The sequence below is a fragment of the Poecilia formosa genome, unplaced genomic scaffold, assembly GCF_000485575.1.
Source record: "Poecilia formosa unplaced genomic scaffold, Poecilia_formosa-5.1.2 Scaffold19, whole genome shotgun sequence".
Classification (NCBI taxonomy): Eukaryota; Metazoa; Chordata; class Actinopteri; order Cyprinodontiformes; family Poeciliidae; genus Poecilia; species Poecilia formosa.
Window position 1 is genome coordinate 3,754,353 of NW_006799958.1, and position 12,489 is coordinate 3,766,841.

Sequence of the window (12,489 nt, forward strand, 5' to 3'; positions counted from 1 at the left end):
TATATATATATATATATTTGCTGTAAAACGCCACCGTCTTGCGTTACAGTTGCTGGGTGCCTGCGTATCAAACTGTGGCAAAATATTCCATCTGGAAATCTGCTCTAGGGAGTTTTCTGCTGAGGTTCGCAGCGTGTTGAACAAGGTACGTGTCCTGCCAGAGGCTTTCCAAACTCCATTTATGTTTGCTCGTCTCCTGTTTTTTATTCCGCATGTGTAAGATGTTTATCCATACCCCTACTCTAATCCCTCGGCATTTAATTAAGCTACTGGTTAAAATATTCCACTGGGGAATGGGGCACTCCTTCAGTGCTCAGTGATTTCTCATAAACATGCAGCATAAAGTTATCAAAGCAGTTGCAGCGTTTAGTATACTTTTTTGAAGCTGGAGAACAATATTTGGAAATAGGTGATCTATTGAATTACACTTCATAGTGTCTTTCACAGTTTTCATACTTATGAAAGTTATTTCCAAGTTTTCTGCATACAAACTTTTAACAATTGGTTGGTCTTAAGGCTGAAATAGGATTCAGCTGAATCCGTTTCAGACGCGAGCGACATACATTTGTGTTTCCTGTAATATTCAGGCCCATCCTAAGGTGTGTGAAAAGCTAAAGGCGATGATGGTGGAGTGGGCAGAAGGCTTCCAGAAGGACCCCCAGCTCAGCCTGATTGGTGCCACCATCAAGAGCCTGAAAGAGGAAGGGGTCAGCTTCCCAGCAGCCACCTCACAGGTGGGTGGAAAGTAAATGGCATGTTGACTCTGTGGGAGGTTTTGTGTTTGTACTCCAGATTTGTTTGTGTAAAGCTACATGGAAAGTAGTTTTTAGGTCAAATGTTGTTGAAGATGCATCAGACTTCACATCCAGACCTCTAAGGGTGTTTCTAAGTTAGAATCTGTAGTTAGTCCAAATCGGTTGATGAGTTTATCTTGTAATTTTTTTTTTCTGGTGGTTCCGATTCCGCACTAAACCAGGCCGGGACGTTTAGTGTGCTTATTGGTTGGATGTGTCCAAACCAAATGTCCATCCATGAAGAAGATGCTGCGTTCTGAGCTAGTAGAAAATATGGAGAATTTAACCATATCAGTGTCTGTTTCTCTGTAGCCTGGCCATTGACTTCATGTGCAGTTTTGCCCAATTCTCATCTCCTTTCAGCGCTCCATCTGGGATTTCTCCAGTTGAGATTGATTTCTCGTTCGGTCTGTGTTGGCTTCCAACTAGCAATCAATTAAAGTCAGAGCAAGAGCAGCGTGTGAGACATTTTATTTATCACTGTAACAATCCATCGAATAGATGAAGAACCTCCACTATTAAAATTCCTCGACGCAAAATGTCTGCCTGAACAAAGTTTTGTTAAGTTACGCTTCACTATTTAACGTTGTGTTTTCTGGACGGATACTTTTGTGTTGTGCGACACTCGCTCTCCATGAGTCGTCCACGAATGCTAAGCGCTGATTGATTTTGAGAAGATGGGATTTTGAAAAAGATGTGCTGCTAGGGTTTACCGTGTCCCACAATGCAACAGAAACCTCCCTGTGGTTACAGCGAACACCCAGTGTTGGCTTGAGGTCTGACCACATTCACACCTTGCGCAAACAACTCTAGAGTTTGTTTGAAACAGCATGTTTTAATGTCTGCTTGTTTGACGCAGAATTTCAGTTTTTGTTGACAAATGATTTCCAGTGGTTTCTGCTCCTCCACATGGTTCTTGCACTGTATGTTAAATGTATGAGTCACAGGCTGAAGTAGACTTTAATCTCCAGCTGTTGTAAAGTCTCTGACCTACCATGTTGTTGTCTGATAGTCGGACCGAATTTCTAAAGGTGCTTTATTGCTGACATAATTTATCTCACACTGTGTGATACAGAAGTATTCGTATGAATGCACTTTGTTACATTACAGCCACAAATGTCAGTGTAGGCTAGTGGGATTTATTTGGGAAATGTTTTCGAACCTTACATCGTGTAGGTCCGCAAGATAACATAACATCCTCTGTCAATCAATCAAATTTTATTTGTATAGCACATTTCAGCAGCAAGGCATTTCAAAGTGCTTTACATAATTAAAATAAAAACAGCATTAAAACGCAAACGGTGAGAAAAAGAAATAAAAAGCTGTCTCCAACCCTTTTGACTTTAGTCAAACGCTGTTTGATAAGAACTTTAACCTCTCGGACTTTAGTCAAAACGTCGTTTGACAAGGACTTTAACCTCTCGGAAACGGTGAGAAAGAGAAATAAAAAGAAAGTAATAAAAAGACAAAAAAGAAAAGATAAAAACATTAAATACATTGAAGACATCAATTGCCATAAGCAACTCTAAACAGGTGGGTTTAAGTTGAGATTTCATTAAATGTTTGAATATTTTTGCAGTGCAATTTGATATGAGATAAATTTTCCAAGAGTGAATAACAAAAGTAGAACAGGACTAGATGACAACATCTTTGTTAAAGTGTAAAAGCCATTTGGAGCGCTGGGTTTAGTTGGGGTGTGAGGAAGCAGCCGCCGCAGCAGCTGCAGCGCGGCTCGCTGGAAGGCAGGTGCCACAACGAGGCAGCAGGTATGACATTTAATCTGTGAAAGCTCATGAGCAAACATCAGCAGGCTGCGTGGCTCAAGCTGTGCCAGTATTTACCTTTGCCTATCATCCATTCTGAACACAAATGTCTTTTTTTTTTTTTTTTTTTTCTTTGCGCCGGCATTTCTCTTTATTTGAATCGAATTGCATAACATTAAACCCATTCGCTGTTGTTTTGCCTGCTGGCCACACAGCGTGCGCGTCGACGTCTCCGGAAGCGACGCAGATTATTTAAGTTGAAGCAGAAATTTAGATTTTCAGGAAATTACTCCTTTTGTTTCTTTAATGCTTTATATTTATTGCCGGTAAAACTCTCTGCCTGCTCGTTGGAGTGAACTCTTTCTGAGCAACATGTGGTACCCAGCATGAGCTGCAGGTGGCAGGAAACCAGTTTTTTTCCCCCATTCAGTCTTTGTGCAGCACTCAATCCTCCCTCCCTCTGTTGTGTATCCACTCACACAGATGTGACCTTATGTTTCTATACTGACCACAGGGATCCAGCACCAAGGTCAGCACACCGGCTCCAAACAAAACGCCAGACGACGATGACCTGGCCAAGGGTAAAGACGGACGCCGCATATTTTTACAGTTTGATGCATTATTCAGTAAAAGTCTGACATTGTTGTTTTATAAATTACATTATAAGCCTTTTGTCTCTTTATTTTATTCCTCTAAATGGAAAAAAAAAGTCAATTTAAAAACTGGGTTTTTTTTTTATTCTTTTTCCTCTCGCAGCCATTGAGTTATCCTTACAGGAACAGAAGCAGCAAGCGGAAACACGACCTCTGACCCTGACCGCCGACCCACCTACCAACACTAACGGCGGCGGAGGGCAAGAGATCCGGAAAGTGCGCGCGCTCTACGACTTCGAAGCAGCCGAAGACAACGAGCTCACCTTCAAAGCCGGAGAACTTATTATAGTTTTGGACGACAGGTGATATTTCATAACTCGCACATTTATGAGTCAGAGCTGCTGAATCAGCTAAAGACCTCTGGATGCAGATCGACTGATCTGATTGGATAAGTTTAGGGAAATGATGCATTTTAGAGAAGAAAAAAAAACGCTCATGAATATGTAGATTTGGAAACCATGGCGACGTTGTGTCGTTTCTTTCACAGAGCAGTCACTGCAGAAACACAGTGGAAATATTTTAAAGAGACAATATGATCATTGAAATCAGATTTGAAGTTGTCTTTAGCATTTTAGCGATTGGCCTAGCTAGCCTTACTAAAATGGAAAATAAAATAAAACCTGTACATTGTAAAGAATATTTGGAGGATATTTCACAGGCGTCAGGAGAGTTTTACCTCCTGACGGTGTTTTGTAGATCCTCCAAACGCTGCTTGGATTGTTTTCTGTGGTTAGCATGCATAGGTTCAGCCTGCAAGGCCTTTTGAATTGATCTGCATTTCTGTTATGTTTTTTTTTTTTGTTTGTTTGTTTTGCAGTGATCCAAATTGGTGGAAAGGGGAAAACCACAGAGGAGTCGGGCTGTTCCCCTCAAATTTTGTCACAACCAATTTGAATGCCGACCCTGAGCCAGGTTTGTTGTTTTTCTTTTTTTTTTTTTTTAAATTTACTCTGTAACAGCATAGCTTCCAAACCGTAACACAAACACGCACATTTCTCCCCTGTGCTTATATTTGCCCTTTTCTTCTTGCCTTTCTGCACCGCTACCCGATTTACCCGGGAGCAGATATGCTTCGCTGTCTCTAATTACTTCCACTTCCTCCACAGTGGCTTACGTCGAGAAGTCGGCCACTCCGGAGGAGACGAGTCTGGAAATCAGAGCCGAGCCCGAGCCGGTCTACATCGATGAGGTAACTGGTTTTCTGATGAATATGCATTCATCGATCCACGCAGCCTCTTAATCAACCTGCCGTTTGTTTCCTCTCCGCAGGCGAAGATGGACAGAACGCTGGCGCTCCTGCAGAACACGGATCCCGCAGATGCGACTCCTGACTCCTTAGAGCTGGTCCAGCTGGAAGGCATGCATCTAAACGCTGCTGTAAATGTAAATCAGCTGTTATCATTATCTAAACTGTTTTCTCTCTCCCCCTCCGACTGAACAGGTGCATGCGAACAGATGAACCCGCTGATTGATGAGAAGCTACAAGAGATCGACAGGTGTCGTTTTGTACAATTTTCGCCGTATATAAACGCTAGCGTTAACTTAAACGATGTAACGTCTCGTTCCGTGCCGCAGGCACCACTCGGAGCTGTCGGATCTCAATCTGAAAGTCATGGAGGCCCTGGAGCTTTACACCAAGCTCATGAACGAAGCCCCTTACTACGCCGCGTACTCCAAGATGCAGACGCAGTACGGCCCACCTGGCTCTTCTGTGCCCATGCAGGTCAGAACAATTCACACAAAAAAAAGTTATTTGTCAAATTATATTGGTGTTTTCAATCAAACTTTATTTATAAACCGTATGAACACCAATGTAAAGTAAAATTACTGCTTTCGGAGGAAAAATGTAATGTAGAAATATCATAGAAATGACACAAAACCCCAATAAATTCACCATCATACATGGCAACACACACACCTGGACACAATAAAAGTCAAATGTAAGAAGCCTACATTTACGTTAAGCATAAAATAAGATGAATATTAACTGCAAAGAATAAAGTAATTTACCTAAAGATGTATAGAAATAAATAAAAATTTTAAAAAACAAAATTAAATATAAGTAAAGGTAGTACGGCTGCACAATATGTAATTATGATAGTATTGCTGAAATTTTAAATTGCGTAGATTTTGACTGTCACCAACATTTTCAGATTTTTTTTTTTAAACTGTTATACATATCACATATTTGAAGTGCATCGATGATTTTTAACAATGGTATTTGACAAAATGTAGTGTCTGTTTTGACTACACGATGCGTTTATGATGCGGTTCATGTTGTCGTGATGTAATGTCCTGTACAAATAAACTCGGTTGATTCCTCCCACCCTGCAAACAGTCCTCTGCAATTCTGACATTGCAAAAACTGACATTGCGATGGCTGTTATGATTGCATGTATTTTGCAGCTGTAAAACACTGGTGAGTAAATAATGCATAGATAAAATAAAATTGGAAGATAGATAAAATTATGTAATTCCTTTGCAGCTTCACCTAAATCCAAACTTTAAAAAAATGTGAAGAAATCAAGCGAGATTGAACTCGGCCTCACTAATGACTGGATACTGAACAATGTTCATTACTAGCTTGACAGGAACTGGCGAGATTCACAAATCGCTAAAGGAAATGGTCGCCTACGAGCTATTTTATGTATTTTTTTAAAATAAAGATGAGTATTTTTTTATAAGTTGGTTTAAAACAAAAATATGAATCCAGATTGCTGGCTAAACAAGAAACGCATCTCCCTGTTGCAAAGCGCTGCCGGTTCCCTTTTCTCTGCAGCATGTACAGAATCAATAGGAAGCAAAGCTGTCATGCATAATTTAAGGCTGGAGCTGTTTCACAGTTCAGAAAGCTGAAGTGTGAAGATCCGGTGTTCAGAGGTTTTGTTCTGGAAAAAATCTTCTACGCTGCTTTTCTGTAACTCTGCAATGAAATCACAGAACTTAATACTCATATTCTGCTTACTTATTCTGATTTACTAGCGAGTCAACTAAGACAATGTTGAACAAACGCGTGAAGCGTTGACCGCTTTACATTTGGGTTCAGTTACTACCTTCTGTCTTTATGTGTTTTTTTTATTTTTTTCTCAGTTTTTCTGGGTAGGTTACAGTCAGCATTTTTCCCCTCCTTTGAGAAGCTGGAGCAGTTTTGCACTTTTCAAGCAGCAACTTTTTTTTTTCTTCTTCTCAGTAATGATTGATGGCGCCGACTCTCTCTGCAGGTTTCAAAGTCTATCAATGTCACCAGTTAGGTCTGCACTCGAGTGCCCCTCAGTGCTGTTCTTGCCATTCTTGAGGCTTTTTTTTTTTTAGTTGTTTCAGAAGCCAATTTAAAAAGTAACCTTTACAGCAGCAGTTTATATTTGTGTTTTATTTCAAGGAAAATGCCTGAGATTCAGTGGATTTTCACCAATCTTTAGTAGTTTTCTTATTCCCGTTTGCTAGATTTTTTTATTTTATTTTTTATTTTTTTAACGGGATACCAAAGATGATGTAACTTACTTTGATTTTGTGAAAGAAAATTAGTTTTGAATGTTGAATGAAAATTTGCTCATCAGGGTTGATGGATGAGGCATTGAATTTATAGTTTCACTTAGAAAACTATGAGAACATATTAGGGCCATTACGCATAGAAAAAAAACAAGAGGAGCAAATTTTGGCCAAAAAATCTCAGAAGATTTCTAGAAAAATACATTTTTGTCTTTTGGCTTGAAAAAGTTAAAAATGTGCTCGTAAAAAAAATGTCTAAAATTGGTGTCAGAAATTTTAGAGAAAAAAAAACCTTGGAAAACCGTTTCGTTATGTAGGTTTAGATTTACCTACTCAGTGTCTGGATGTTACTTAACACCTGTTTTTTTTTATTTTTTATTCCTTTTCTTTGCTGTTTTCTTGAGGAAGTAGATAATCTTAAAATAATAATTCATATTAAAACCTGCTCTTCATCTCTTAGGCTTACCTCGGACCAGCTGGCGCCCCGTACCTGCCCCCCGGCGGCCCACAGGTTCCTCCTGCGCAGCCTTACTCTCTGCCGAACGACCAGCCTGGACCGCTGCATTCAATACCCCCCACCGTCACAGCGCCCCCTAACAGCCAGGCTGCTCAGCCTCCCTACATGAGGTAAAAAGGATTAGCCACAGGGCAGATCGGAGGCTGTCAATAGGGATTCCCTGCACTCCAATAAAAATAACGGCGCCAAAGAGTTTTTATCCATTTTTTTTCTACATCAGTAAACATCAGGGTGTTTTATTGGAGTTTGTTTTATTTGACTTGATGGGGGCAACACCCTTACCTTGCTTGTAGCGTAAGGGTGAATTCAGAACAGCCTTGTTTAGTTCTCTTTAATCAAACTGTAGTTTGTTTGTCTGGAAAGTCCAGTTAGTTTGGGGGAAGTGTGAATGCGCAATCGACAAAAAAAAAAAAAAAAAAGAATCCGCCTAAAAACCTAGGCGTCGGTTCGGTTGAAGTGAACTCTGGTGCAGTTTGAATTCATTTTTGAATGCCAGGTGGACCAGAGGCCACTAAAAAAGCAGGAGTATACCGCTTGGCATTCTGGGTAAATACAGCCAAAACAAACGTGAGAGTCTGGCGCTAGCGGGAGAAATGACTCGTGGTCTGTTGCCAGAGACAAAAGTGAAATCCTACAACCGCTACATCTGACTCTACTTCATTTTTGTTTGTGTTTTGTGAAGAAGAAAGTTGCAGTCATGTCTTCTTCTGAGGGTTTGGTGTGTTTTCCTTCTGTGGCTCTTGGTGCAGCGCCTCCACAGGCGAGGAGGGGAACAGGTTTGTGAAGCGTTTGGATCGTTTGGCACAGTCCAGTGTGAAAGAGAGCCAAACCAGAAAATGTAACAAATATTGGTATATTTATCCCCAATCGAACCGGGTCTACCAGAGACTCTGATGTGAAGAGAACAGATAGCATAGCATTTTGAAAGTAGGACCAAAAGTTTTGAGTTTGGTCTCATATGAACAGAGCACCTCCCTCTATTTGTATCCCATTCGCAGCTTTAGGAAAACTGGACTTCTTATGGATTTAAAGTCCCTTTAAAATACATTGAATCTCTGTAGGGAGAAACCAAATGTTCAAAGGGTATGAATGCTTCTGCAAGTCACTGTTTCTTAAAACCTAAGAACCTAATGAGTCCTAGACGTAGATTTTGTTCAACATCTCACCAATCTCTCATTCCAGTTTGACTCCAGTAGTAAAAGAATTATATGTGTGTGTTTCCTTCGCAGCAGCGGGATGAACTCCCAGTACATGACCCAAGCTCCCGGTGCTCCTTACCCGGGCCAGGCGGGCGTGGCCATGGATATGTCAGCCTATCACAACGTGGCTAACATGCCTCCTGTGTCTTACCCTGTTGCTGCTCCTCCTCACCAGGCTCCTCCTGCTCAGCAGCAGCAGCCGCCGGCAGCGTACTACCAGCAGCCTTTGCTGTAAATCTCTAAACAGCCACGCAGACCTTCAGCTACCCTCTTCTGATATTCCAGTTTCTTTTCAATCAAGTTGAACTTTGTTTGCTTGTTTTTTTTTGTGTTTTTTTTGTTTTTGTTTTTTTCTGCATTAGGAGACATTCTTTGGCCTTACAATGTTGTTGTTGAGGGAACTGAAATGTGTCCGGGCGAGCACCCGAGTCAGGAGCCAGCTGCCATCTGCGAGGCAGAACACAGAAACACTGTTATTTATCTAACGTATTGATTATCAGCATTTCACGATTCACAGTTCAGCAGAAATACTGCTTCCGTACAGCGCTACTTTCAACGCGAGCTTTGAAGAATCCCCCTCTGAATGTAACGTCTGGCGCCAGAGACTAGACTAGACTTCAGACGGACGGGAGAGACGCTTACATTTTACCTTCACACAGCCTCGTTTTGGAGCTCACGCAGGGAGATCGGCGTAGCAGCTGCAGCCCTCCGGTCGGCAGCCTGCGAGGATTAGGCTCTCGGCCTAATAAAAGAACACGCACAGGCAGGAATAAAACCCATCCTCGCACTTCAGGCAACGCGCAAACAGAACACAAGCCTTGGCAAGAGCAAAATGCATTGGCGACTGGCAGGGGGGTTAAGGGGGCGGCGGTGTACTTCTTCGCTCCCGACGTGCGAGCCGCGTGACGGCACGCTGCGGCCGGAACGCTGCGGCCGGAACGCGTCTGGTACAGAAAGCGGCCGGCGAGGGTAAACAAAGCAGAAAACACCAGATGTACGTGGGCAGGGAGAACTGGGCTCTTCCTAAACTACAAAGCGATGCATGAAAAACTGCATGATGGGCTAAACGAGGGGGAATTTCAGGTTTATTTGCAGCAGCTTTCCTATATGATTTGAGCTCTAATCCTGCTTTTGTTTTGTTTTTAATTCCAAGAGTAAGGTTATGTCGAGGAAAATTAAGCTCAGTCTTTCTCCTCTGAGTTGTTGTGAGGGACTTGTGTCTCTCTCTCTCTGTGTGTAAAGCCAGCTCCTCACCTTCACCAGCATCCATGTTTTGAATGTCAAAAATGTTTTAGCATTACTGTAAACGAATCACCGCTTTTTCCACAAACGCGCTGCCTTGCATTCTGCCAAGACTTTTATGTAATATGTAGTTTTGAGCTTTTTCTTTCTTCCTTCCTTCCTTTCTATGTGTGCGTTTGAGGATTTCCGTGTCTGAACTTCTTCATTGTAAATCAAGGTAGGGTTTTCAAACGCTCGTCAAGTCATGGGGGGAACTACTCGACTTTCTTAGTTCGTTAATCGTACAAAATGCTGCGTCATCTGAATGTTATTACATCTCTCTCTTAGTAGGGGTTTCTTCAATTCAGTGGAACTTTAGAGTCTCTGTTTATGCAAATGTACATTATTGAAATCTTTTAATTTCGTAACATATTTCAAGATCAAATATGCACATGATTTGATTATATATATATATGGCTATTATAAAATGTGTAATTTGCTTTGTTAAAACTAGTTATGTTGTTTTTTCGTTTCTTGGCTTCTGGTTTTTCTTTGTCTAGGTTATTTGCAGAGGTTTTCAGTAACATCTCAACGTGAGACGCCATGCTTTGAACCTTCTGTTGTTTTTCAGATAAAATGAAAGTAGCGTCCATCAAATCTCCCGACCGTGTTGCAGTGACCCCCTTCAGCCCCCCGTCATCAGTGGTTTTAGCAGAAAGTGTAAAGTTATAGCACCCTGCTGTTCTTGGAGTTGTACATTAAATGTGAAAATACCTGGATTTATTTTTCATGTTGATATTGCACCTTAGCTTTGTAAACATTTATTTACCACTGAATGCCTTGATTTATTATTTTTCTTCTTCTTCTCTAGAAATCAAATAATGACAAACACATTGGGTTAGCAACCTCTTTGGATTTGTATAATTCTGTACATTTGAAATATTCCAGAAAAGGTTTATTTATCCGGGATTTTAAAACTGCTTTTGTAACAGAGCAAACTTATAAATATTCTTTAAAATAAAAGAAATTAAATTAACCTATCCCTCCTCAATTTATTTTTTTGTTTTTAATATTTTTAATCCACCTAGAAAGCATGCTTTATTTATTCTCTAACTGCTTGCTGTACTTCTGAAATAGGTGCAGCTGGAATGACGGCACTGTGTGGTGTTGAAGTGCAAATAAAATCTGCACAGGGGTAAATATTCTGGGTGAGCATTTGCTGTTCCAGACTGCGTGTGTGTGTGGATGATTTCCTCAAATCTGGTGCAGGATTACAAAAAAAACAAACACACACTGCAAGTTGGCCGATCAAGTCTGCCGAGGAAGACTGAGAATGTTTTATCATCTGTTTGTGTTGACGAGGTGAAAAAAGCCAGAACTTTCCAACCGGTTGACAAGATATGAATGAAGAAATTTAGGAACTAAAATAAACCGAGGGAGAGGATAAACTGGGCCACGTTTTGGCTGTTCTGGGGGAAATCTTTAAATTGTATCCATTAAGTCCAATAATTGAACCAATTGGCTTATTTATTCTGCATATTTTACATGCATACAATACTGAAATGTATTTTTCTTCTACGTCTAGAAAAAGCAAAGATCTTAAGAATTTAATAACATGACCTCCTGAGCATGTTTGGTAATAGTTGCCAAACTATTACCAAACATAATAGTTTGGTAATGTTCTCTAATTCAGTTAAAAAGGGACAAAAACAAAAGTATTTGCTGATAAAAATCCACATTTCTGCATAATTTCACCTTAGCAACCAAAGTTATTGGTTTGCCAACTTTAAATTTGCAATAAATTTGCAATGTAATGAAAAAAATAAATGAAAGTGTTAAACACCATTTGATTTATACACTTTTATAACTAGAACATGTTTGAAATATTCTGTGATGGACCATCAGTGACTTGTCCAGGGTGTTATTTTGATATAAGCCTGCTCCTTACATTAAGTAGGCTTAAATTAAATCTACCTAATGTAATGAAACCACTGGTCAAATATTTTAAGTATTTCCCACAGATTAGAGATTCTTTGAAACACAATATGGCTTTATAAAGCCCTTTTATGTAAAAATGTACTATTTCCTAAGAGAAAAACAACTCAAATGTCCTGTACTTGTGAACCCAGTATCGTGTGTTGTGTGTGGAGCCCAAAAGGAGCGGCTGGCCCATGGCGGATATCAGTGAAAGTACCGCCACTGCGACCATTTTCCCTTTTTTTCTCCGCAGCTGTCATGGTACAAAGTGTTGCTCTGTTTACACTCGTTCACTGATGTCTTTCGAAATGTAAGTTGTTTACAGTGAAACGTATACAAATATAAATTGTTGGGGATTTTTAAAAATCTGTTTTTGTATTCACTGTAACTAATTTATGGTATTTTCATCGTGTGTCTGAAATCCTGGAGTTGTCCTTTGAACGTGAACGCAGCACAGCTTGTGATGTGAGTGGAGGAAGAAAAGGAGGAGGAGGAGGGTTAAAAGGCTCTCTGATGCCAGTTCTGATGCAGAGTGGGACCCACCAGCACCTGTTCTCCTCCGTTTTGCTGGCGTGAAGCGACGTAAAGCTGGAGCCGGCGGTGAACTGCCCCCCGCCGCCGGAGCAGCAGCAGCCGGAGACGGAGCAGCAGTTCCAGTGGAGCGGCGCGGAGCGGCAGCCTCCGCCGTGGACCGACGAACTGGCTGAGATGTCCCGGCACATCTACACCCGACACGGGATAGCAGACGGGCTGCAGAAGCCTGTGTTCCAGGTAGGAGGAGAAAACACACCAAAATAATAATAATAATAATAATAAAAGAAAACAAGACAATATGTACTTTTTTGAGGATAGTTAGAGAATGATACGTCTTCAGAA

At 40.9% G+C, this 12,489-nt stretch overlaps 2 protein-coding genes across 2 annotated transcripts in view; both read left to right on the forward strand.

Moving 5' to 3' along the window:
* The window catches only part of stam2 (signal transducing adaptor molecule (SH3 domain and ITAM motif) 2), a 13,622-nt gene extending 3,210 nt beyond the window's left edge, over positions 1 to 10,412 (forward strand). Inside the window, exons 4-14 of the mRNA XM_007547286.2 lie at positions 50 to 145; positions 588 to 734; positions 3,072 to 3,138; positions 3,314 to 3,512; positions 4,028 to 4,122; positions 4,317 to 4,399; positions 4,480 to 4,567; positions 4,652 to 4,706; positions 4,786 to 4,933; positions 7,160 to 7,326; positions 8,446 to 10,412. Of these exons, the coding sequence (XP_007547348.1) occupies positions 50 to 145; positions 588 to 734; positions 3,072 to 3,138; positions 3,314 to 3,512; positions 4,028 to 4,122; positions 4,317 to 4,399; positions 4,480 to 4,567; positions 4,652 to 4,706; positions 4,786 to 4,933; positions 7,160 to 7,326; positions 8,446 to 8,650 (1,350 nt within the window). The 3' untranslated portion in view covers positions 8,651 to 10,412. The remainder of the gene's footprint in view (positions 1 to 49; positions 146 to 587; positions 735 to 3,071; positions 3,139 to 3,313; positions 3,513 to 4,027; positions 4,123 to 4,316; positions 4,400 to 4,479; positions 4,568 to 4,651; positions 4,707 to 4,785; positions 4,934 to 7,159; positions 7,327 to 8,445) is intronic.
* Positions 10,413 to 12,114: 1,702 nt separating this feature from the next.
* Positions 12,115 to 12,489, forward strand: part of cacnb4a (calcium channel, voltage-dependent, beta 4a subunit) — a 33,287-nt gene continuing 32,912 nt past the window's right edge. The window contains exon 1 of the mRNA XM_007547287.2: positions 12,115 to 12,384. Within this exon, the coding sequence (XP_007547349.1) occupies positions 12,322 to 12,384 (63 nt within the window). The 5' untranslated portion in view covers positions 12,115 to 12,321. The remainder of the gene's footprint in view (positions 12,385 to 12,489) is intronic.